Source organism: Cucurbita maxima, unplaced genomic scaffold (assembly GCF_002738345.1).
Source record: "Cucurbita maxima cultivar Rimu unplaced genomic scaffold, Cmax_1.0 Cma_Scf00006, whole genome shotgun sequence".
Taxonomy (NCBI): Eukaryota; Viridiplantae; Streptophyta; class Magnoliopsida; order Cucurbitales; family Cucurbitaceae; genus Cucurbita; species Cucurbita maxima.
The window spans coordinates 393124-418823 of record NW_019272022.1 but is presented as its reverse complement, the minus strand read 5'-3'; the positions used below and the strand labels follow the sequence as shown (position 1 = coordinate 418823).

The 25700-nt window shown below is 33.7% G+C and overlaps 3 protein-coding genes across 5 annotated transcripts; 2 read left to right on the top strand and 1 right to left on the bottom strand.

Annotated features, from left to right (window-relative positions):
• The first annotated feature begins 4588 nt into the window (after nt 1-4588).
• LOC111480681 (G-box-binding factor 4-like) lies at nt 4589-6929 on the top strand. Of its 2 annotated transcripts, XM_023125844.1 has the most exons (4): nt 4589-5145; nt 5247-5318; nt 6422-6451; nt 6620-6929. In XM_023125844.1, exons 1-4 carry the CDS (start codon nt 4738-4740, stop codon nt 6698-6700), a joined length of 591 nt encoding a protein of 196 aa, XP_022981612.1. In that variant the 5' UTR covers nt 4589-4737; the 3' UTR covers nt 6701-6929. The 2 variants fall into 2 exon arrangements, with proteins under 2 accessions (XP_022981612.1, XP_022981613.1); XM_023125845.1 differs by lacking the exon at nt 6422-6451.
• A 9658-nt stretch (nt 6930-16587) lies between these two features.
• LOC111480600 lies at nt 16588-24135 on the bottom strand. Of its 2 annotated transcripts, XM_023125739.1 has the most exons (5): nt 22712-24135; nt 21860-22259; nt 20817-21133; nt 20632-20720; nt 16588-16989 (listed from the first exon to the last, which is right to left on the bottom strand). In XM_023125739.1, the coding sequence occupies exon 1, from the start codon at nt 23957-23959 to the stop codon at nt 22784-22786; it is 1176 nt and encodes a 391-aa protein (XP_022981507.1). In that variant the 5' UTR covers nt 23960-24135; the 3' UTR covers nt 16588-16989; nt 20632-20720; nt 20817-21133; nt 21860-22259; nt 22712-22783. The 2 variants fall into 2 exon arrangements, with proteins under 2 accessions (XP_022981507.1, XP_022981506.1); XM_023125738.1 differs by lacking the exon at nt 16588-16989 and having other exon boundaries at nt 20491-20720.
• Nucleotides 19111-20930, top strand: LOC111480753. Its single transcript, XM_023125917.1, has 3 exons — nt 19111-19726; nt 19803-20746; nt 20904-20930. The coding sequence occupies exons 1-3, from the start codon at nt 19570-19572 to the stop codon at nt 20928-20930; spliced, it is 1128 nt and encodes a 375-aa protein (XP_022981685.1). The 5' UTR covers nt 19111-19569.
• Nucleotides 24136-25700: the final 1565 nt, after the last annotated feature.

Sequence of the window (25700 nt, the reverse complement as noted above, 5' to 3'; positions counted from 1 at the left end):
AGGTTAAGGCAAGACATTCCTATACGGCTGACGACGGCATCGCAATTCGAGACCATGACACATGCATAAGGTAGTGGTATTTGTTTTCTTAAACTTAGGCTAGACTAGGTTGTTTTTAACTTAAACTCTTAATTCATTTTATTTAATCTTTTGTGGTGTCGTTTTAAAGATGTTTTCAAAACACGTAAGTCCATGGCTGTGTTTTAAAATAAAGGTTATGTTTTATGGAATTTAAATGAAGTCTTTTGCATTCAAAGTTTATAGTACGTATACGGTAGCGACCTTAAATTAAGTAGAAAATTTCGGGTCGTTACAATAAACATGTCATATCGTAAACACTTCGTGGTCATATCGTTTCCTAACTTATCATAGCCTTGACGTTCTTATACCTATCACAATCATATCGTTACGTGAACGTACCTTAGTCATATCATCACAGGAACGTATCCTAACGCTATCGTTCTATCAATCTATCACAAACCTATCTCTTTCTACCCATATCCTAACCATATTCTTTCATCAATCTCCCATATCCATAGCACTCTAGTATGTAACCTAACCTTAACGTTTCATGAACGTATCTTACTCCTATCGTTAGATTTCGTTTTGTGCATCATTCTCGTATCCTATCTCAAACATATCCTTGAACACATTATACCATAATTATTATCATACAATCCACATGTTATAGCATAACATAAATATAATATAAGCATACCGATTCACAGATAATTCACACATATCAGTATATATGACACATGCAGAACAACAGGCACGTGTCAACATCAAATATAACCTAACCATGCCGATAGTAAGGCCACTTACTTGGCTAGCTTAAGTCGTTGTCACAAATATATCTTTAATGAAAGTTTGATTTCGTCCTTTGAAATCCGAGTCAACCCATGTGAGCCCATGACATCCATTTCAAGTTTGAACTCTATACTATTATCTCTAAATATCTTATTTTCTATTATTACTGTTGTAGGGAATATATTGTTAGTGACAAAATTGAATGAAGTTTATTGTCCTCTCATACTCCCTATTTTATTTTTAAATTTTTTTCACCAAATTTTTCCTCAATCTTCCCTCCTCTAATTGTATAAATAGATTTTCATTCTCTAAACAAACATTCCTTCACTCGGATTTATTTTTTAAACCGATATTATTGTCCAATTGTAATGTTTGCCTAATCTTACAGATTTATATAATTGCCAACAAAAATCTAATTAATTAGGTATAATATTGGATAAAGGGAAGAAGATCTATCCTAATTTCTTATAACCATACCTATAAAGGAAAATGAAATATGAGATAAGATTTTACTAATAAACTGACCAAAATCTCTAAATCTGCCATCTGAAAACCATTTTACTTTTTCCAAAATCTGATCATTATTGTTTTTGTGTTTCTGAGATAATTATGGGAAGAGATGAGAGGTTAGTGGAGATAAGTGGGGAAAGTTTTTATTTATTTATTATTATTATTGTTGTTATTTAACTATTTTTTTTATAATTATTTTTATTTGTTTATTTCTTTATATATTATTTTTTTATTTTTTGGGCTATTACATTCATTGTGATGCTACATTGGTTGGTTGGGGAGGAAAACAAACCATCATTTATAAAGGTGTGGAACGTAGTAGACGCGTTTTAAAGCCTTGAGGGGAAGCCCGAAAGAGAAAGCCAAAGAGGACAATATCTGCTAGCGGTGGATCTGGGCCGTTACACAATAACCTGCGTCAAGTGCTAATGTGGATTAAAATTTCCATGTCATCCCCGAAAATTTGCTTTTCGCCAGTGTTGTTTCAAAATTTGCTACAACATCCTGGTTCAACATAAATATTATGAAATTTTGCCTAATAACTCAATTAAATGTACAATGAGGCTTGATTCATGCAAATTGATATTCTTTTCATGTTGAACCACAATGAACTATTTCATACTTACTAATTAAAACAAATTGAGCAAATGGTTTGTATGAGTGCAAATTAATTACAAAAAGACTTATAACTCTACTTTTGGAGAGTTATCATATACGAGCCCACCTATTGGGTTCATGTGACTGTGTGTAAATCATGTGTAGAGAAGTACTATACATCTAACTGTACTTGAAAAAGAAAGTAGAGCCTAGAGAATAGTCATGTAAAAGTAGGTCTCATCATGAACCATGTTGCATGTGATTGCATTTACCTAGTTACATAGTGATCATTTTTAAATACTAAAACCATGTTTAACTTTTCCATTCACAATACTTAAATTTCCGCCTTTATGTTAGGATAAGTCATTCACATTTTTCCTAAGCTTTGATAGAAAATGTTTTTTTTTCTTCTAATTTACCACTTTGCTATTTTTATGGTGCTATTATTATATTCAAAATAAATTTTTGAATATTTAAGTACATGAAAATGTTTAAAGGGAATTATTTTAATGATTTTAGACCCGCATTAGTCATGACACACATGTAGTAGCAGTCTTATTTTAAAAGAGAAGGTAGGGTCCATAAAGTTTGTACTCTACTCTAACCCTTAACGTGCATGTCTCATAAACATCATAGATCTAAACAAGTGAGTGAATTTTGAATCAGATAAAGCATAAGCATAGTAGCCGAGACTCGTAAGAAATCTATTACCATGGTGTCAGCCTCCTCTTTCCTCCTGCGTGGTGGCGTAGGTCATGCCTCGTCCTTGCCCCACTCCACTTCAGCTATTTTGTCCTAATCTTGTGATGTGGGTATCTATCTTACTCGTTACTCGAGAGCCTAACAAAGTTTTTAAATTCTCTTTGTCGCCATGTCGTCGGATTCCGATATTAATTGACAATTGGATAGTACCTGTAGAAGAAGGCTTCTTTCAGCTGAAGCTAGGTTATCGGTTCGTCACTAATTGTCACTACTTTGGTGTGGTGTTTCTTGTATTGAGTTGTACATGACTTAAATGACTCTTTATCTAAGAAAATAGTCTACGTGACTTATCCACCTAGGCTTGGATGCCAATCTATAACGATTTTCTTTGTAAAGTTTTGAATCACGAATTGCTATGTATTGACTCAAGATTTAAAAGACTTGATAAAAAATTTCATTTTTAAAATAACGGACGTCATACTGGGATTAAAACATATAAAATAAACAGCAAATTGTCTCACAATGTCTCATACTTGGCCCGCTCACTCAGAGAACATCTACACCCATTTGAGTTCCCTATAGGATCTTAAGGTAGGTTTGGTTAGCCATACGGAACTGTTATTACCTGTGACACATGTCCAAGTTCCATGTATTTGTGAGGTGCTTGCTACCTCTGACTATTCCAACTACTAGGACATTATGGAAAATATCACTCCATCTTTGTTGGGGACTCCTTAATAAACTACATAGTGTCATCATAATCTAATATGGACCGGCATTCATGTATGCCAAGCTACTACACTCATGTGAACTCTTACCCTTTTTGGCAAGTTTACGACCAACGAATAGTTGAAGATCTCTTGATCGTCCCACATGAGTTTTATTTAGGGCGCATAACTATCCTCAATGCACGATTGTGACTAATCTAGCTTCTAATAAACTAATACGAATGACTATGGACCCTATCTTTGGGATAGGTTCATGAATAGGAGCTACTATCAGACTATTAATCTCCAAATCATCATAGAACTTGTAGGAGTGACCCCATAAGTGGTACCACTATGTAAATCCTTATCGCCTCAAGACAAGTTCACAATTACGGTTGAGCTTGTGAGCTCTCTAACCGTCCCCACATGGAAGTCTACTAATGAAACTACTTGTAACATCCGATAAAATCTAAGTCCTCTACTGACTCAAGTCTCTTTGGTTTAATGTGGTATCAACCCTTAAGTCTTCATGGACATACTGAAAGATATCTCAAATCCGTAATATACTTATCAATCATGAACTATTCTTATTGGTTGGGTTCCAATTTGGAATTAAAGGGAATAGTCCCTAAATGGACTCTCATGAGTAATGGGTCCTGAATCTAGGAGCGATAACCTAGCCTGCACCTTAGGACTTATCATGGCTTGCTAGATTCTCGAGCTAAATCATGCATATATCTGGACATTAACTCGATTCTAACTTAAAAATGCTTGTCCAAGTTGATCCTACGGGTGAGCTTGCATAGAAATACTAAAATGACTAACTCTTTTCGGCCCTAAATTGAGACAAAAGAATAAAACCGATGAAAATGGATAAAATATGAAATCAACCACCAACTCTTCCTTGCAACATTATTTTTAAGATTTATTGAGAAATCGAGGAGAAAATGACAATATATGACACTAGAGAGATCGAATTTCAAAGTTATTTCAAAAATATGATGCAGATACAGTTAATTTAATTAATTAAATTATATTTTAGCTTAAATTTTTTCTAATCCACTCTGCTAGTTGTATCTAAAAAAAATAAAATTTCTATAATACTAATTTTAATAAAATCAAGATTTACTCAAAATTAAAAATTTTAAATGCACAAATTAACCATTAAATAAATTTTCTAAACCTTAATTAAAAAAATATTAAGCTCTAATGTCTATTTAAAAAAAAAAAAAATTAGTCTCAAGTTTGGATGAGCAGTGAAAATGGAGGGGGAGAAGATCTGTGGGCAATCAATCGAGCATAATGGCGCCACAGAAATCGAGAGATTCGCAACTGTCGCCTTCTTTTTCTTCTTCCTTCCTTTCTCCTCCTCTTCTGTTCTTGACGCACACAAATTTCGGATCCATCTCCGATGAAGAAATCAAATCAGATATTTAGAACAGCAGCAGCAGCAAAAGTAGTAGCTAATCCCATTCATATGTCCGCCATGGATATGGATAGTAAGCTTGGTGGGCCATCTACTGCCTCTGAAGGTGTGGACGATGTTTGGAGGGAGAAGGCGGTAGAGGAGATGATGAGATGGGAGGATTTTATTGGAGTGAAAGCGCAGGAGGATGTGCGGATTTTGAATCCCTTGAATTGTTTCCCCCAATTTGAAGAGGAGATAATTGTCGGGTTTGGGAATGGCGGTGAAATTAGTGGGAGATCGGGGAAGAGAAGGCGCGCCCCCATGGAGCCCATGGATGAGGCTGCCTTGCAAAGACAACGGAGGATGATTAAGAACAGGGAGTCTGCTGCCAGATCCAGAGAAAGGAAACATGTGAGGTTTTGCTATCTTCTTCCACCATATGCTGCTGCTGCTGCTGCTGCTCATTCTTGTTGATTTTAAATGTATTTTGTTCTTGGTTATGTGGATTTTAGGCACATCAAGTTGAGTTAGAGTTAATAGCTGCCCGACTTGAGGAAGAGAACCACCGATTATTGAAACAGAAGGTAATATAGCTCTCAGTCCCATGAACTATACTCGTTTATCTGCACTATCTTCTTCTCTATTGGATCAAACAGCTTATAGCCTTAGTATTCTCATCATAGTGGATAAAGATGTACCTCTTGCTTTACCAATCCTGTGCTACTTGCGTGCCTTTAGCAATCCTGCAACATTATCAACAATTAGAATTTCTAGATCCTTCGACTCCTGGATGGTCTACATGACATTCTTGAAATTATTTAGTGATTGCAAAATTTTCTCCACAACCTGCAACTTCTAATGAATTTCATCGTTGCTCTTGAGTTAATTCACTATAGTTTGTACACTTATAACGTAGTCGGATATGATTTTCGACTCCTTCATCTTCATCGCCTCCAATTCACCACGTAGTGTTCGGAGTTGTACTTGCTTTACTCAATTGGCCCCCTTGAAGACCATTTACTAGTGTGTACCATGCCTCATTGACTCTCAAATTTTACTAATCAACCATTTGCAATAACAAGTACAACTTGTCCTTCATCTCTGCTCGTTTCTGCGTGTTGATGTCATTTACTCTCACGTCTTCGATTTCCTCCCGTTCGACATAATCGTCCTCAACCATGTCTAATATATTGAATGCTCTAGTTGTTGTAGTTTGACTTCACCAGACGTGGCAGTAGCACACCACCCATTGACATCTTTCCCGAACTTGGCTTTGATTCCACATTTTTTTGGCAACTTAAAATTTGTATGAAAATGGGATAGGATTCTCTCCACATTCAAGTCTATGCATTTTCTTCTTGATTCTAAAATCTCTGCCTAGGTGGTCCTTTTATATATATATATAGAGAGAGAGGATTTTTGGAACATCCTCCATGACCATGCATGTACCATATATGAAATAACGATACATGTACTATCATTATGTGATACACGAACAATCTAATACAGGTATGTACCAAATGAATCTAACTCCAGGTTCAAGAGATATCCATGAACATCCTTTGTTCATTTGCACCTTATTACCAAGGGCTATGGATCGATAACTTTGACATAATTTCTTTTCTTGCTAAATTAACTTCTATAAGGTGTTTGAGTATAGCCTTTGTGTTCGCTTTTCTTATGACAGGCTGAGAGAGGGAAGGAACGACTAAAGCAGGTAGCAACGTAGTGAATACATTGTGTTTTTAATTAGGAGTTATAGTTGTTGTTTGAGTTGAGTTGCAGAAGAAAGAGTATGTTATGCGATGGAGAATGAGTTGGGGGGTTGGAAGTTGTTATTAGTTATAATGCTCTGACAATCATCATGTGCACATGCTTTTCATAGTTGATGGAAACAGTGATCCCAGTTGTGGAGAAACGAAGGCCGCCGCAAATCCTATGTCCGGGTCACTCCTTCGAATGCTAGCCTATATGTGACACCAACACACCAACACACCAACACACCAACACACCAACACCAATATCCTTTTCAAATCAAGCTCCTCTAAATGTTGAGTTCAGATGATGAGCGTTTCTGATTCTAATTTTTTTTTTTTTTTATTCATAGAAATGAGCTTAACCTTCTTGTTTCTCAAGGATTTCTTTTTGTTTTACCCCAATACAGCTGAATAATGTGCAGCAGCAGTTTTAGCATACTTTTTTTTTTATATGTATTCTTCTTTTCATATGCAATTACCAAGGATCGCCCATCCTTTTTCTTCCTCTCTTCTTTATAACTTGTTTTACTTCTCGAGGTTAGGGTTAAATGTTGGAAGTACGAACACTAATCTATTCGAACCATTTGAAGACAACTTTGCACTACATAGTTTCCAAAAGACTAAATGAACATTCAAGAAGGGAATCGAGAGAAATCAATCCAATAGAAAGTAAGATTTGGACTTGTTTCTAAACCTAAGATTTGAACTACTTCACAATATAATTTCATCCCGGCTACTTGAATGATGAATACTATAACGACTACTATCTAATTGTAATTTAACCTTCAAAATAATGAATTAAACCTCCCTAAATCAAATTGGTACAATCATGCCATCAACTATGAAATTCGTGTGATATTTCATATTCTTGGAAGTCGAAAGCTAATTGCTCTTGCTCTATGGTATAATTTCCAAATTGCTATAATAAATAGGAATTGTCAAATGGAGTTCTCTTAGGAATGAACTCGGAGAAAGTAAAATAGAAATTAGTATGATAAAATATGATAAAGGGATCAAAATGAGCAAATACCTCAATAAAAAAAAAAAGATTAATTCTTCTTTCTTTTTTTTTCTTACTTCACCACAATCGAACAAAGCATGAATGACGATTGGGATAATTTCTAGCTTGAATTCATTTAAAATTATTCAATGTAACACCATTTGTGTATTGGTCAAATTAATGTATGGTAAGAATGTTGGAGGGTCGTCTACTAGATTTATGTCTTAGTTCACCTAATTAATTACCACGAATACGGTAAGAGAAAAAGAACGATGAATTAGATCGAAGAAGGATATCTTACGAAATTAATTTCATTATCAAACCAATGATTCAATTAGTTAACTAACAAAAAAATTGATATGCAAATAATCCATCATAGGTAATAACTATTTCTTCCAACTGCAATTAATTTTTATATAATAAAAAAAAAATTAATAAAACGTGTACTATATGGTAATTTTATTTTAATGATTTTGGAAAATGATGAGTATTTTTTAATTTTTTTAAATTCATATAAGAAGGTATAGGAATGAAATCAAATTAAAGTTATTTTAATATTGACTTAATAACGAACTAATAATAATAATTAATTATAGTTAATTATCTAAAAATAAATAAGGTTATAAAATGGTTAAAAATACTCCCAAATTTTGATAACATTTTTGGTACAACCCTATAAACCATGAATTTTTTTTACGGCATCCTATTCACGAACATTCTATTCTCACCTATCCTAAACAAAATTTCAAACTAAACAAACCCTTATAAAAATTTACTTGAACCCCGGCAACAATCTACTTGCTCGTATTGATTGTCATGAGATTTCGCCCTGCAAGTGACATACATCGTGAGCGACAACAGGAGAGTGGAGGTGGTAGGTTGGACGAGAAGAAGGTTTTGTAGACGAGAGTGAATGTTGGAAATCTATTCATAGTATCGAGGTTTTTTGTGGTATTGAAGATCGGATATCCTAAAGGAATGGAGTGCATCATCACTCCTCTGAATCTTGTTTTCACTCATGTGGCTGTGGTTGGCTTTTTGGCCCTTAATCTCAAATTAATTAATTTTAATTAATTAATGTTTGGAGGATAATAAACAAACACTTAATTATTAAAAATTATCAACATTTTGAATTGTTAGATTGAAAATAACGATTTTAACTCATTTTTCAATCACAGATTCAATCATAGAGACAACCGTTACAATCGACACAAGATACCCCACATGATGATGTGACGGCTAAATTGACATCATAGACCAATCAAAATATGGCACTCACAATTTTACCAGAATAACAAGGGTGGAATTTTTAAAAGTTTTTAATTACTTTTAAGAAATAGAAATACAAATAAATATTAAAAATTTAAAATTAAGAAAAATTATTACTCACCTTAGTTTTATTAATATTATTTATTATTATATTTATAATTAATTTTGAAATTTGAATTTAACCCTTCCTCACATTTTTATTATTATTATTATATTTATAATAAATTTTAAAATTTTAAATTTTTATTATTTTTATATTATATTAGAGAATTCTCTTGAGTGAGATTTTTAGAGGAAATTTGATTTCTCTTCATCTTTATTCTTGAAAGAGTTTTTTATTGGAGAAAATAGTTAGTGAATGCTCAAATTTGTAAATCTAGTTTTTAGAAATTTGGTGTGTTCCTACCAAATTTCAACACTTGTAATGATTTGATCTTAGAGTCGTGAAAAAGATTGAGTTTGCTCTTCAACTCGTAAAAATAGCGGTGTAAGAAAATTTTATTCAAATTCTCAAGAGGTGCTTGAGGAGTGGAGTAGGTCGAGTTTGACCGAACACTGTAAAACTACGGTGTTATATTTTTATAATTGTTTATTGTTTTGACTTGAGTTAATTTATTGTATTAATTATCATTTTCTACTCATTTCTAAAAAAAATCACGTACTTTTATTTTTATTGTTAAAACTCTATTCACCTCTCTAGGGTTGTCATACCGATCCAACCATTGGTATCAAAGTGGGTTGCTCATATAGATTTTTTATATAAATTTTATTGTTAACGGTTTTTGTGGAGGACAATCAAGTTCTAGGTCTACTTATATTGATGGAACAAATGATACTTGTTGGAAAACTAGAATGAAAATTTATTTGCAATTGGTCCATTATCAATTATGATTAAATGTTAATAAAAACTCTTACGTTCCAATAAAACGGAAAAATAAGTTAAAATTTATTTATTTGCTTTTATTTTTATGTGATCTTCTACATATGAAATTTGGAAAACTCGGGAAGTAACTCAGGATGAAATAAATAAGTTAAAAGAAATAAAAATTAGCATGTTAGTTCATAATTATGAAATATTTAAAATGGATGCAAATGAATCTATGTTTACTAGATTTACTAATATTCTAAATACCTTGAAAAATCTTGGAAAAATATATTCATACTTCCGAAAATATACAGAAAATTCTTAAGTCTCTACCTAAAAGTTGAGAAGCAAAGGTGTTGGCAATTCAAGAGGTAAAGGATCTCACAAACCTTCGTTTGGATGAACTTGTTGGTTCTCTCATGACGCATGAAGTTACCCTGAAGGAGCACATCAAAGAGGAATCCAAAAAGAAAAAAAGTATAGCCCTAAAGTCCATCACATTGGAAGTTGACTCCGAAGACGAAGAAGTCTTTGATGAAGATGATGTTGCTTATTTCACACGTAAGTATAAAATTTCATCAAAAGAAAGAAACAATTTTAAGAAATGTTTCACCAACCAAAAAAGAGTCAGAAGAGCAAAAATGATGAGATAATATACTATGAATGTAAAGAATCAAGTCATAAGAACGAATTGTCCTCTCCTCAAATCATCTAAGAAATCCAAGAAGAAAGCAATGAAGTCTACTAAGGAAGAAGCAGCAAATTTTTGCTATGACTCATAATGACTCTCCTCAAATCATCCAAGAAATCCAAGAAAAAAGCAATGAAGTCTACTTAGGAGGATAGTGATGAAAGTGGAAGTGATAAGAACTAGAAAATTTTTTATTCATAGTAACAAAGATGATGAACAACAAGATGAGATAATTCTTGAATCGAATTATTTAAAGTTTTTGAGAGATGCAACTTGATTTAAAAAAACTTTGTTCAAATAAGTTGCTTCAACAATTTTTTTGACGAAGTTAGTGAAAAACATGTATTTGATAGTGAGAAAAATGCATTAATTGAAAAAGTTCAATTTCTTGAACATGATTGCTGTGAAAAAGATAAATTAACTAAATTGTTTAAAGAAAATGAATCAAATAATTTGCAAGAACTTGGTACGGTTAAAGAGTCTTAAAAGGTTAACAACAGGTGCCCAAAAATTAGATACAATACTTGAAGGAGCTAAGCCTTAGGGTAAAAAAAAGATTAGGCTATATTGATGAATGCTCTACCCCTCAAGTTCTAAAACAATATTTGTTAAAGCATCCCCTATCATGCCGAAGCCTAACACATGTACATTTGTATCTAAGAATGATAAATCTAGATTTGTGTCTATATGTGTTTCTCATGTGGTAAGTTTGAACATAAAGATTATTCTTGTTATACTTATCCAAATATAATGTTTTCGATAGGAATGTAAACTTGAAATGAATTCCTAAATTTGTCAAGACTAACCTTTTAGGACCTCACCGAGTATGGATACCAAAAGGTTAATTTTGAATATCTTTGTTTTTAGGTTTGCTTGAAAGTCTCCGAGAAAAATAAGTAAATAAGTGGTACTTGATAGTGGTTGCTCAAGACATGATGGGAAATCAATCCAAATTTGTGAGTTTTTTCCGAAAAGGACGGTGGTTTAGTAACCTTTGTATAAGAAATGGTAAAATAATTAGTGAGGGTACCATAGGTAATGACACTTACACCTATTGAAAAAGCATGAGTTATAGTCAATTATGTGATAAAGATTTTAAAATTATATTTGATAAAAATAATTGCATAATTGAAAATGTTAGCGATATTAAAATTTTGTTGGTTGGAAATAGAGATGAAAATGTGTATACTATTGATTTAAATGGTTGTCCTAGAAATGATAAATGTTTCTCGACTTTGCATGCTAGCTCTTGGTTATGAGATTAAGATTAAAAAAAAATTCATTAATTAGATATCTTTCTAAATTTAAATTTGAAAAAGATAAAATTTATGAAACTTGTCAAATGGTTTGTATGCCATGGACTAGTATCACAAATTAGGGTACACAAATAAAATTTGTATGCACACGATAACATGTCCTAGTTTTCTATATCATAGCCAAAACTTATCATGCAAAGTCGAGAGACATTTATCAGGACAATCATTTAAATCAATAATGTACACATTGTCATTTATATTCCCGACCATAAAACTTTTCTTTTACTATGCAATTATTTTTATCAAATATAATTTTAAAACCTTCCTCACATCAAAATCTATGTTTTAAACATCAATTAAGAGTACATTTTCAATAGGAGTAAAAGTGTTACCTACAGAACCCTTACCAATTATTTTACTCTTTCTTGTTAGTACGAGGGTTATTGATTTTTTCTTGAACAACCACTATCCAAATACCACCTATTTTTTTTCGGAGGCTTTCAAACAAATCTAAAAACAAATATATTCAAAATTGACCTTTTGTTACCATATTTGTCTGAGCCCTATAAGTTAGTCATAACAAATTCATTTCCGGTTTGAGACTTAGTATTTGGATAAGTAATAAGAATAATCTTTATATACAAACTTATCTAAGAAGCAAACCACTGTTTATTTCTTAGACTAAGTTTATGTTTAAAATATTGTTAAATTTTATATTTTGAGAAAAATTTTCTTTAAAGCGCTTAGATTTAATATGACCTTCAACACCCCACTAATGACATATATGCACAAATCTTAACAAATATTGTTTTAGAACTTGGGTAGAACATTCATCAATATAGTCCAATCCTCTTTTATACTTACCTCTTTCAAGTATTTTATCTAATTTTTTAGCACCTATTATTAACCTTTTAATAGACCGTAACAAGTTCTTGCAAATTATTTGATTCATTTTCTTAGAATAATTTAATTAATTTATCTTTTTCACAACCATCATGCTCGAGAAATTGAATTTTATTAATTAATGCATTTTTCTCACATATACATGTTTTTCACAAGATCATAAAAAAAAAATTTGAAACCTACTTTGAACCAAGTTTTTCTAAATCAAGTTGCATTTTTCAAAAACTTTGTAGATTCAAGAATTACCTCATCCTCTTGTTCATAATCATTGTCACTCTGAGCCATGAACAAAAATTTGCTACTTCTTCCTCACTTCCACTTTCATCACTATCAACTCAAGTAGTCTTCATTGTTTTCTTCTATGATTTCTTTGATAATTTGAGAAGAAGACAATCCGTTCTTATATGACCTGACTTTTTACTTTCATAGCATATTATCTCATCGTTTGCTCTTTCACCTTTTGAATCTTTTTGATTTGTGAAATATTTTCTGAATTATTTTTCTTTGTATGAAATTTTTGTACTTACATGTAAAGTAGGCAACATCGTCTTCATCAAGGACTCCTTCATCTTCAGAGTCACTTCCAGAGTCTTTTAAGGCTACACTTTTCTTTTTTTGAATTCCTCTTCCATATGCTCCTTCATGGTAATCTCATGTGTCATGAGAGAACCAACAAGTTCATTCAAAGGAAACTTTGTGAGATCCTTTGCCTCTTGAATCGCTGTCACTCCCAAATTTTAAGTAAAGACCTAATAATTTTCCTTACATTTTCAGGGGTAGAATATATTTTTCTAGGATTTTTCAAAACATTTAGAATATTAGTAAATCTAGTAAACATATCACCAATCCATTCATTTACATCCATTTTAAATAATTCATAATTATGAACTATCTTTAACTTGATTTGTTCCCTCATAAATTACTTAAACAGTTTTCCAAATTTCATAATAGATACTCTATTAAATTCCTCATTACTTAAAGTATAATAAAAACAATTATAGCATTAACATTAAAAGAATATTTTTTCACATCATACTTATCAAAATAATAAAAATTCAGGTAAATAAGAAAATTTTAAAATTTATTATAAATATAATAATATAACAATAATAAAAAGGAATGTGAGTAAATGTTAAATTCAAATTTCAAAATTTACTATAAATATAATAATATAATAATAATAAATAATATTAATAAAAATAATGTGAGTAATGATTTTCTTTTTTTTAATTCAAATGATATATGATGTATAAATAATTTTATTTCAAAAATAATTAAAAACTTCACCCTTAGGTTACTGTTTCAAGGTTCTAACTGTCATAAATGGATACTTTGATTGGTCTATGATGTCAATTTAGCCACCACATCATCACGTCAGGTATCTTGTTTCAAGTATCTTGTTTCGACGGTAACTTTTTCGTTTTAGGTTTGATTTAAGTGATTGAAAAGGCGTTAAAATCATTATCCCCAACCTTAGTGAAAAATTCAAAACACCGATAATTGTTAATAATTAAGTGTAGGTTTATTATTATCAAAACTTCAATTAATTAATTAATTTGAGATTAAGGGTCAAAAAGCCAACATCAGTCATTAGAGAATCATATGCTCAAAGCTTCATACATTCCAAGTGACATAATATGAAACTTGCATCCAAGTTTTCCTACATTCCAAACGATGCTGTCTGAACCTACATCCAAGACTTCTTATGTTCCAGTCTTAGTCATAAACATAGTGTATTGTGGGAGGTTTAGGGATTCTTGAGTTATGAGTGTTATGAATGCGTGGACCTTAGTCCTTTGCCCTTGAGTGATACCTAGCATTCTTCTTATCCTTAATGTGGCCTCTTAATTTCTTGGGTTCTTAGGTTTTGCTTAAGGGTTATTCTTGAGGCATAAATCTTAACATACCTTCTTAAGCCCTATAAACCAGGAACATTCAGGGTAACCGGCATAACATATTTCATGAAAATTCTAGAAAGCTAATATTGAGGGAGTCATTAAGGGTAGTTTTGTCATTTCCCTTGAGCCTTAACTTATAAGGCTAACTTTGTTTAGGTTCTAATCCTGATCCAAAGATCTTAAAATCTTAGGTAAACCTTCATGTCTTCACAAATAGACCATACTTAAATCTTTGAGTCATTTGGAGGGTGTTTGGACTTTGAAATATCTTAAAGCAACTTTAGGGGCGTCTTGTTCTTTTTCCACCCTAAACTTGGTTCAAGCCCCAAACATGATCCAATGGTTCTAGAACGTTATATAATCTTTATATATCATAAAATAATGTCTATTATAAAGTTTCATGACATTTAGGGATAATTTGAGTCATGGACCAAAGGTATTTTACCATAGGGGCATTATAATTATTTCACACTATTACCGGTTTTGCTACTTGTCATCCAATGACATCAAATTTTAAATATAGCCTTGACATGTCATATTATGCCTAGGTTAAAAATTCATGAACAAAAGAATCTATTTAGTGGATTATGTCAATGATACTTAATTTCTAAGCAAAATGTTGGATTCTTCATTTAATTCTTCCATAATCCTATAAATCTTACTTGACTTAGAGTTCTTATGGAAATACAAGCGATTCCAATAAATATTTCTTAAGAAAAGTCCAAATTAGCTACTTCATCATTGACATTCTAGTCCTCAGTTCTCGAGCTCCCAATGTCCGCATTCCTCCAAATTTTTTTTGGTAGATCTGTTTTTGAGTTTATTTTTTGAAGGCATCAAGAATTTCTTGATAACCAGCTTAAAATAGGTTTAATTGGAGAAAAATTGAGAGAGGGTTGATTTGGAGCTGGTGTGGTCAGTTCAATTGAACCAACCTCGTCATCATTGTCTTCCCCCAAAACAAGAGAAGAAGACACAGATGGTCAGCCTCAATACCTTAGAAACTCAATCCTTCCAACTACATACAATGAGTATTTGGCATCGATTTCTTCATGAAACTCAAAGATCATGTTGCAAGAAAGAGCTTGAAGGGAATGAACTCTTAATCCACGTGTAGAGGAAGGATTGGGAACCATTTTGATTTTTATTAAGAATTAAAACAAAACAATAAATAGAAGAGCAAAATCTCTCCCTTTGTAGAAACCTTAACTTGCAAGATTTCTTGATGTATTCCAACCATGCAAAAGTTTTTCATTTCCCACAAGTTCTTCCTTGCTATGACTCGAACACAAGATCAAAACTTGTGGGAGGCTCTTGAAAGAAAATCCCAAAGGGGTTGGAGGAGAAGAGGTTCGAGAATTCTCTGAAGATGTGTTTTATTCTCTAGAAGAAGTGGAAGAGATTCGTATATCTTTGGCTCATTGTATATATATTTTAGGAAAACTGAGGTATTTTAAGAGTAAAAATAATTAGATATTTTAGGAAAATAATTGAGTTATCTTAAGAATGAAAATTCCTAAGTAAAAGGATTTAGATATTATAGAAATAAATAATTAGTTATTTAGGAATAAATTGTCTATCTACGGTAAATACCCCTCCTACCCACAAAGGTTTTCATCCCAAGAAATCTAAGTACAACAAAATAGTAGTCAGCCTATCAAGGTTTTAATCCCAAGAAATCTCAAGCACAACATGAGTAGTAGTTTCTATAAAGTATCTTGTAATCTCTTCTCGATTGGTGTAATAAAGAGTGCAAGTATTTCACACAAAAAATCTGGTATTAGAACAAGGTTGGTGTAGATTGTCTGATCTCTTGAATTTCTTAATATACTCTGTGGTTGTAGCTTTGTTTGATTTTCCACATTAAAAATGATTTCTTGTGATTATTAGTGAGTGAATTTCTTTTGTGTTGTTAGTAATCTGTGACTGCAAGTTTTGTGCCGAAAAAGCTTGTTTGGTATTACTGAGATATAACCAATATGATGGGTGATTTCCAAATCATTGGAGGAATTAAGAAACCTAATAACAACTACAACACGTGGGTAACATGCATGATGTCCTATTTACAAAGATCAAACCTCCCATAAGACCCGACCTTTTGGAGGTCATTGGTGGGAGTGAAACTATGCTGCCAAAGGAGGATCCTAATGGCGCATTGTACAAATGGAGAATCAAAGCAAGCAAAGCAATATTTTCCTTGAAGACCATGATCGTAGAAGAGATGTTAGAGCATATTTGGGATGACAAGACACCAAAAGAAGCATGGGACACGTTCATGATGTTGTTCTCAAAGAAGAAGAATACAAGGTTACAACTTCTAGAGAACGAGTTGTTGTCAATTTCACATCGTGACATGATGATTGCTCAGCACTTCCACAAAGTTAAGTCGATCTGCTGGGAAATCACTAAACTATACCGAAAGTCCGCCATTGGAGAAGCTTGAATGAAGAAAATCACTATCCACGGATTGCGGCCAAGATATAGAAGTTTCGTAATTGTTGTACAAGAGTAGCTCACTCAACCATCACTTGTAGAGTTCAAAAACTTGCGAGTCAACTAAGAAGTCATGACTACGCAAATGGGAGACCTCACATCGAAGAGTGAAGAAAGAGTGCTCTACACAAGTAAAAGTCAGAGCAACATTAAGTCACGCGAATACCAAAATTGTGACAAAGAAAGAAGTTAACAAGGAACTGCACAACCTTGGAGAGCTCAAAAGAAAGACAACAAGAGTTTTCAAGGGAAGAGATTTGAAGGTATTTACTATAATTGCAGGAAGAGGGTCACATGTCGAGATTGTTGGTTCAAGAAAAATTCTATGAAAGTAATGTGGAAATCTCCAAAAAGGAGGAGGATGAATGGGATGCAGAGGCAATATGTGTCATAGAAAATGACGAGCTACCATTCATGGTGATGATGAGAGAGCATATCGATTACGATGATGATTGGATCATTGATTCAAGATACTCGAACCACATGATTAATGATCAAAGTGGTGCAATGGGAGTAGGGTGGCCCTTGGAGAAGAAGTATTACTAGACTTGGACAACATTAAAGAACTTCTCCCACAGAAGACGGGGAAACAAACTTTACACATTTTCTTAAGTGCTGATGTGTCTGGAGATCCAAGTGACACTAACGTTGGAGAGAAAGAAGTGACTTAATCAAGTGAGCTCGGTGAAAAGGAAAAGGCACCTCAACAACTTAGACAGCCAGAAAGAATCCAAAAGAGAGATATCAACGTATCTCTTGCAAGTGAGTTTACAAAATAATGTGTCTCTTGGATGGATCAATTGAGAGATACAAGGCTCGGATTATAGCTTCACAGTTCTCTCAACAATATGAACTAGACTATGATTAAACGTTTAGACCAGTAGTGAAGATCACTGTCGTACAAGTTCTTCTAATATTTGTGGCAAATAAAATTGAAAATTATGGCAAATGGATATGAAGAATGTTTTCTTGCATGGAGAGTTAAATCGAGAGATATACATGAACCAACCAAATGAATTTGAAAATGGATTTGAAGACATTTGGATGCAGCTCGACAGATCTTGCAATATGTCAAAAGTACAATCGATTATGGTCTTTTGTACAAAAGAAGTGAAGACTGCAAGCTAACTGGATACTGTGATGTTGACTATGCAGGAGACCACGATACCCGAAGATCAATCACTAGGTATGTGTTCAAGCTCCGATTCAAAAACAATTTGTTAGTGTAGCAAAAGACAACCAACAGTATCATTGTCAACTACAAAAGTGGAGTGCAGAGCAACGACTGGAGCAGCTCAAGAAAGTACATGGCTAAAACTCTTAACGAAGGATTTATATCAAAAAATTGACTATCAATACCATTTCATTACGACAAACCAATCTACAATTCGCCTAGCAGAAAATTCGGTGTTTCATGCTAGAACAAAGTATGTGGAGGTGCACTACCATTTCAATAGAGAAAAAGTCCTAAAGGAAGAAATTGAGATGCAATAGATCAAGAAAAATGATCAAGTGACAAACTTGTTTACAAAAGAGTTAAATCCTGATAAACATGAGAGTTTTCGACATGGTGCAACGAATGAGAACTTGTACAGAAGGGGAGTGTTAAAATATAATCACTAGCTCAATAAGGTTAAACCCAACAACTACATGAGCCCATTGTATACATATTTTAGGAAAATGATTTACGTATTTTGGTAATAAAAATACATATATATTTTGGAAAAATTATTCCGATATTTTAGGAATAAAGATACCTAACTATTTTTTTAAAAAGATATAGATATTTTTTGGAATAAATTATTAGTTATTTCATGAATAAATTGTATAGTCTCTGCTATCAATACCCCTCCACCCTATAAAAGTTTTCTAGCACCCCTCCACCCTATAAAAGTTTTCATTCTAAGAAATCTAAATCACAATGAAGCAGTAACCACCTACCAAGATTTTAATTACTAGGAGTTTCTACAAAATGTCTTACAAAGAGTATAACCACGTAAACTTAAGGTATAGCCTAAGAAAGCTTGTAACTTAGAAATGAACTCCCAAGTATGAACAAGACAGCGAACAAATGAATAAATGGACCTATGACATGATACTTAAAGAACAAATTAAGAACTAAAAGTTCAAATGAGGATTACATAGAGCAGTCAAAGCAAGGGTGTGCACAAAATACGAGGCTAGGGGTCAAACTAGATAGGTGTCTTGTGTTTCACAAATTTTACACTTTTCACTAACTCAATCTTGTATTTTGACTTTGTCATTCCCCACGGTAAGTTGGGTCATATTTTTTTCCTTAAGTGATATTGACTACGGTTTTATTGGAATTTCTTTTATCAAATATTTGAGTCAATAATATCTATGGCTTGAGCCCCACACCCAAACTATATACCTTCATATCAAATCAAATAAAAAAAGATGAGAAAGAGAGAAAAAGGGGGGAATGATTAAACTCATCATCAATGGTGATGGAGCTGTAGCTTCCCGCCAAGGCAAAGGTAACCATTGTCTCCTTCAAACCTATCTTCAAAAGTAAGGAATAAGTGTTGCATGCAAAATCCATGTGAATGAATGAATGAAGCAACCACTTATTAGTTTGTTTAGTCACTTATTATATTCACCTAAACCCCACCTTTGCTTGCTGCCCCTACTCTCTTCCTTCTTATAAAACTCCCTCTAACTCATCCATTTTTCATCAACAAAATGGATGATTCCTCACATTTTGAACTTAAGATCAGCCCTACCAGAGAGGATGATCCTTCCTCAACCTTTGAGCTTCACTTGCTCAAGACCACTTCCACTCATTCTTTCTTCTCTGATGAAACCAATTCCATGTTCCTTCTCACTGCCAAACTCCCAGGTCCGTCCATCCATCCATCCCTCCATTGTTCCTCTTTCTCTCTCTCTCTCTCATTTCTCTCATTTTCCTGTTGCAGGCTTTGCAAGAGACGACATTGTGATAACTATCAATGGAAGCGGTACTCAGATCGAGATTAGTTGGGGACAACCTGTTCAGAAAATGGAGATTACGAGATTGACGTACAAGAAAGAAACAGAGACAAGGAGGTTCAAGAAGATCTTTCGAATTCCAGATGGTGTGATTTTGGATGAAATCAAGGCCACTTATAATGATGAAAAGTCCATTTTGAAGATTTTGATGCCCAAATTGGTGGAGGGGATCCTTGGAGTAGGAATTGAAGGGGTGAAGGAACAGGAAGCTGGCGATGCCACATTTGAATCTCAGGATTCTGAAGCTGAGGCAATTCCACATGCACCTACAGACCTTGAGACTCCGGAAACGGGCAAAAAGACCAAATTAGTTGAAGATACTCATGGAAATGGAGAATTTGGAGGAGAAAATGCCAAGCAGGAAGCATTTTCCAAGATAGAATATGCAGCAGAAACAACCCCAGAAGAGATCGAGAAGCTGAAGGGCAATGAGATGGAAGATACTGATGGAGGTTCCAATGACTACTCTGAAAGTGAACAACTAGAAACAGGAGCAACAAAAGCTACAGAGTATGAGGGCACAAAAGAAAATATCAATGGACAAATACAGGTCCCTAAAGTTACAAGTATGGAAGGAATAGAAGTAGCCGAAGGAACATCACAAGAAACAGCCAATCATCAAAAAGAAAAAGAAGGCAATGCTGAAGAACATAATGGTGATATGGCAACTATGATAAAAAAGAAACCAGATGTCAAAACACAACCACAAGCTTCAATTGATCAAGAGCAGGAAAATTTTAAGCAAAATCGACATACTCGAGCGGGGCTGGGGAAGCCGGAAACATATAGAAACACTCGGGAATTGAAAGAACCTGAAGATATAGAAATTCCATATTTGCAAAGCCCTGCACACGAGCATGAAGAAAAAGAAGTTGATCAAAAAGGAAAAAGTTCCCAAACAAAAGATGAAACTAAAGAAGAAAGAGAAGAATGCAATTCACCACAGAAGGTGACACATCAAGATTCGAGCAAGGAGGCAAAGCAAGAGAAAAAACAGTTTAAAATGCGTATTCCAATCATCGTTGCAGGGTCAGCTCTTGTCGCATCCCTTGTAATTGTTGTGTTTAGCTTGGTAAAAAGTAAAAAACGAGAGAAAAATATGAGAGGTTAAAAATTCTGAAGAAATAAAAGCTTTTCACAAGACCCCCAAAATGTAAATTCGATCATAATAATAATGTAAAGAGCCAGTTGCTGATAATAGCACCACTTGGAACTTCCAAACGGTTGGTAAGCTCTACAGGCTTGCGTCACAAACGGCCTGTACAATAGAAACTGCATTAATTATACATTTATAAAGAGATGAATGAGTTGGCAAAGAAAAGCCAATGAAGAACTTTTGACAATAAAAGCCTGCACCCAACGACAGCTAACCAATTATAATACGAGGGACACATATGTAAGGTTCTAGTTTTGCCCATGCTGTTAGCATATTTCGAAGTTCTAATTGAGAACATTTAATCTTTAAAGCACTAACTTTATGTTAACGTGCAGAGAGCATTCATTTCTTGCAGAAACAATAATTCAAAACTTCAAATTCTGTAAATTTCGAAAATTTGAATAACAAAAGATATCAGATGAGAAAAAAACTATGCAATCAGGACATGCAACAAAGGTAAAGACTGGTAGAGATGAAGTGCGGTTTCAAGTTATGGGAATGTCAAAGCAAGGCCACATTTTTCTAAGTCAATAACAAGGAGCTTGACCAAAAAATAAATATTAGACTAATTCAATGCAGTCATTGGTAGTCACAAGTTGGTAAATGAATTTCAAACCCTTCTGGATGACCTTACAACGGTTGAAATGCATGAACAGCGTGGGCTTCATAAGAAGTCCATTGTCAAAATATTAAGCATCAAGGCTAAAAGCAAGTAGGTAGAACTAACCGGATGAAGAAAACAGGACCAACTTAGAAGTATGCCTATTGGTCAAGCAAGTAATATCTTCACAGAAACAAAGGGGGGGAGACAATTTATAGAAAATTTACCATCGGAAAATTCCATTCATCGGTCGTAAAGAATAAAGAATCTTCAAGCAGCAAGGCATCAGATTCGACTTATGCTCAGGCGCTTTCTTCTTCTGCTTACATAAATATTCTTCTAGTTTTCACATGGCATGGATCCAGCAACTGAAGTAAATCTCATATTCCCCTTTATCCTTCCTCACACAACCATGAGTCAATGCCACACACTTCCTCATTCCTATGCTTTATCTTTCTTCTTTCTTCCAAGAATGAAATAGCTGAAAGTTAAACGATCGATGCTTTTTGAAAGAATTGTAATGTGAGGGAGACAGAGACAGTGTGTGTGTAGGTGTGTGTGTGTGTGTGTCCTCTCGAATGTCAGGTTCGCAGAAGCAAGGAAATCCAGCCAATTTTGAAAGATTCCCTGCAAAATGGAAGAATGAGAAAAAAGTTCTGCATCAAATGCAATCCATAAGTCACAAGAACTGGCGAAACAAGTGGAACTCATTATATATGCAGAGAGCACTTAAAGATCATGTCCAACCATTGGCCGTTAGGAAGCCATCTCGTTATTCTTAATCAATCAAACAACCATTGCAGCGGACGTCAAATCCAATGAGAATAACGCAGAATTTCATCAAAAGATATGCCTACCTCAACACATAATTGTTTGTATTTACCATGTAATAAATATCACAAAGAACACCTACATCAACGAAGATGTAACATAGACAGAATAGGATTGTACAAGCTCCAACCCCCCAACCCACCAAAATGGAAAGATAAAAAAGTAAGCATTGAGGAATGTGAGAGTCCATTCCGTATCTAATTTCCTTGCACAATATACACTGAAAAATACAAAGAAACTCCTCTTACCCTTTTGTTTATTACACAATGCTGGAAGCCAACTTTGAAGATGTTCTGTAATCAGCAATAATCTGACCATTTCTATTCAGGGTTATTTCCTCGTCCTAAACAATCAAGCCCCTCCGTTCTAGAGCGAACAATTCGATGGAACATCTCTCTAATCTGCCGTTCCAGAGGATCCAAGCCAATCTTCAATGCTTCACAAATCTGAGATAGCTCCTGCACCCTTTCCCTCACCTCTTCTTCCCTATCATTCGTCAACGGGAAGTGACCTGTATCCGCCAATTCATTCATAATATGCGCAAATTTATCGATCTGATGAATCTCCTTCAACAGCCCACAAGCATTTCTTCTTTCCCGTTTTCTCGATTCTTCCAAAATCCGATCGTGAAGAGAAATCATTGGCGCCGCCCATGCGAATTGCCGGGGCAGCGAAAAATGTGGTAAGCCGCGGTCCTGACAGGGAATCGCCGCCACCAGAGTCCACATTACAAAGAGCAATATCATGTTCATCGTGAAAACAGGGATCGCAAGGCTACGCACAGGCTCATTCGCCCTCGGAGCAACTAAATTGCTCCCAATTGCCTGAAGCTGCCTAGCTGCCGACCAGGAACGCGAAACACTCCATGAAAGCGAACGGAAATGTCCTAAAGACCTGCGGTCTCTGGTACCATTGTTGCGTCCAAAAGAACGGTTTCTCTGAGAAATGGCCGTGGAATTGGCATCGTTTTCATCGAGCATTGCAATCGCCAAATCTATCAGAGCCTTCTTCGCTCGGCGAAATTGGCCCTCACCGAGAGTCTTCTTGTGACTACAATTATCCAAAGCACTAAGCACAATCTCCAACGATTTATGCCACTGCCTCAGCTGCTCAATCCCATCTCTAATCGCATTACAAACATCAAGCGCCTTCACGCTCCTCTCCAAGTAATCCGAAACCAGCCTATCCATGGACGGTCTACAAATTTCCGCCTTATGCTGAAACAAAATGACCTTGAACTCCTCCTGGCAACAAATGAAAGCATCCAAAAGCTTCCTAATCCACGAGAGCGACAAAATCTCATCGGCAGAAGCCGACGACAAGTCCTGGAACCGTTGAGTGACCTGCTTCTGGAATGAATCGAGGTCGGAATCCAAGGAAACGCCGTCGTGGGAGCCGTTCTCTATGGAATGAACTTGATCACGCCGGATACTGAAGATGGAACGGCCAATGTTGGCTAACGGCGACGAAGAACCCTGAAAATCAGAGGCAGGCATTCTTAAATGAACAAAAGGAGCTCAAAGTTGGATCGAAACTAGGAAATTGACAACAAGAACTGAATCGGAATTTGAAAAAATCGAATTGAGAGTATCGAAAGATGGGACGTAGAGAGAGAAACATAGAGAGGGAGAGAGAAAATGGGGGTTGAATGATGAGAACCCTAACGGGAGCAGAGGATTTTATTGGGAGAAAAACGGACCGCGTATTTACGGTTGTTGAAATTTGGAAGGGGGAAATGTCCAAAAAGGCCAGAAAAATAAAACGCCAAACATAATATTTAATATTACATATTTGGGTCTCTATATTTTTTTCCTTTAAAATTTTATTTTTATTTTATTTTAGCCTTTCAATTTTTAAATATTTTTGTTTGGTTGATAATTTTTTTTCTCCCCTAGTGTTCTTATCCAATGAATTATTTTTATAATAATTTTAATCTAATTGAAATTTAAAATATAATTCTGTACCTGAGTTCCAATGTTTGATTTACTAAAAAAAGTTTTAAATCTTGAAATTTAAATATAGAATATTAATGGAAGCATTAAAAATAAATTTACAAATTTGATTAAGCCATAAAAATAATGGTCATAAACCCAGAATTAGTTATTCGTATTTATTTTAATATTTTAGGGTTAAGAAATTAAAAATTAAAAGTATAATATAAATAAAATTTTAAAAAAATAATTTTAATAAGAAAAAATAATAAGCGATTAAGATGGAACACTAAACCATTAGTAATACTTATAATTGTATTATTATTATTATTATTATTATTTTGTTACCATTTATAAAGGCAGTTTGAATTTTAATGGCGCCGTGGGTGAAGTTTTACGCGCTGGAAGACGCGGACCAAACACGCCTTCAAATCCAACGGCTCATATTTGATAGTGATCTCGACGATTCTCATCCTCTGCCGTCCATTATCATTCTTTTTTGGACTAATTTATTTAAAAATTAAATTATTTTAAAAAAATTGAACTGCTACTTGGGTTGAAAACTGAAGTTAATTTTTAAAATAAATAATTAAAATATTTTTCAAGTGTTAAAATTAAACCCTAAATATTTATAAAAATCACAATATTTATGATTAATTGTAAATTAAAAATGGATTCTTTTCCGTCTTAAAACTTAATTATTAAATTGTTGATAATAGATCCTTAAAATATTGTAGTTAAATAATCAGTATTATTAAACTCAGTATATTTGATGAACATTCAAATTATTTCTTTTTATAAAAAGTCGTATAATTATTTATTTATTAATGAATTAGAGCATTCAATTGGTTTGATTTTAAATATTTCACGTGCGTATTTGTTTTTCAATTTTTAAAATTAAGATTTGAATTTGTTTTCTTTTATTTTATTACTCTTGACTTTCAAACGGGTATTTAAGTATTTTAAAAATAATAGTTTTTATTTTTTTATTTTTTTTTATCATTTATTACTTTTTATTTTTTCAAAATGATCCTTAATTATTTAAAATATGTTTTTATGGTAAAATTTAGATATGTATAAGGCCAAAATCGAGAGTAGCAAAAGTCGACTAAAAATATAGCCAAATAAAATAATAATTGAAAAAGGAGAATTCTCGAAAGAAATCAGGTATCTTTAGGTGAGTTAAGCTCATTGAGATATTCTAACCTGATGTCGTGGATCCTCATAGGTTGAGTTGGACTTCGAGGGGAAGTGTCAAGCTAGCATCAAGTATATAGTAATAATGTCGGCTTAAGCGAACTAGGTA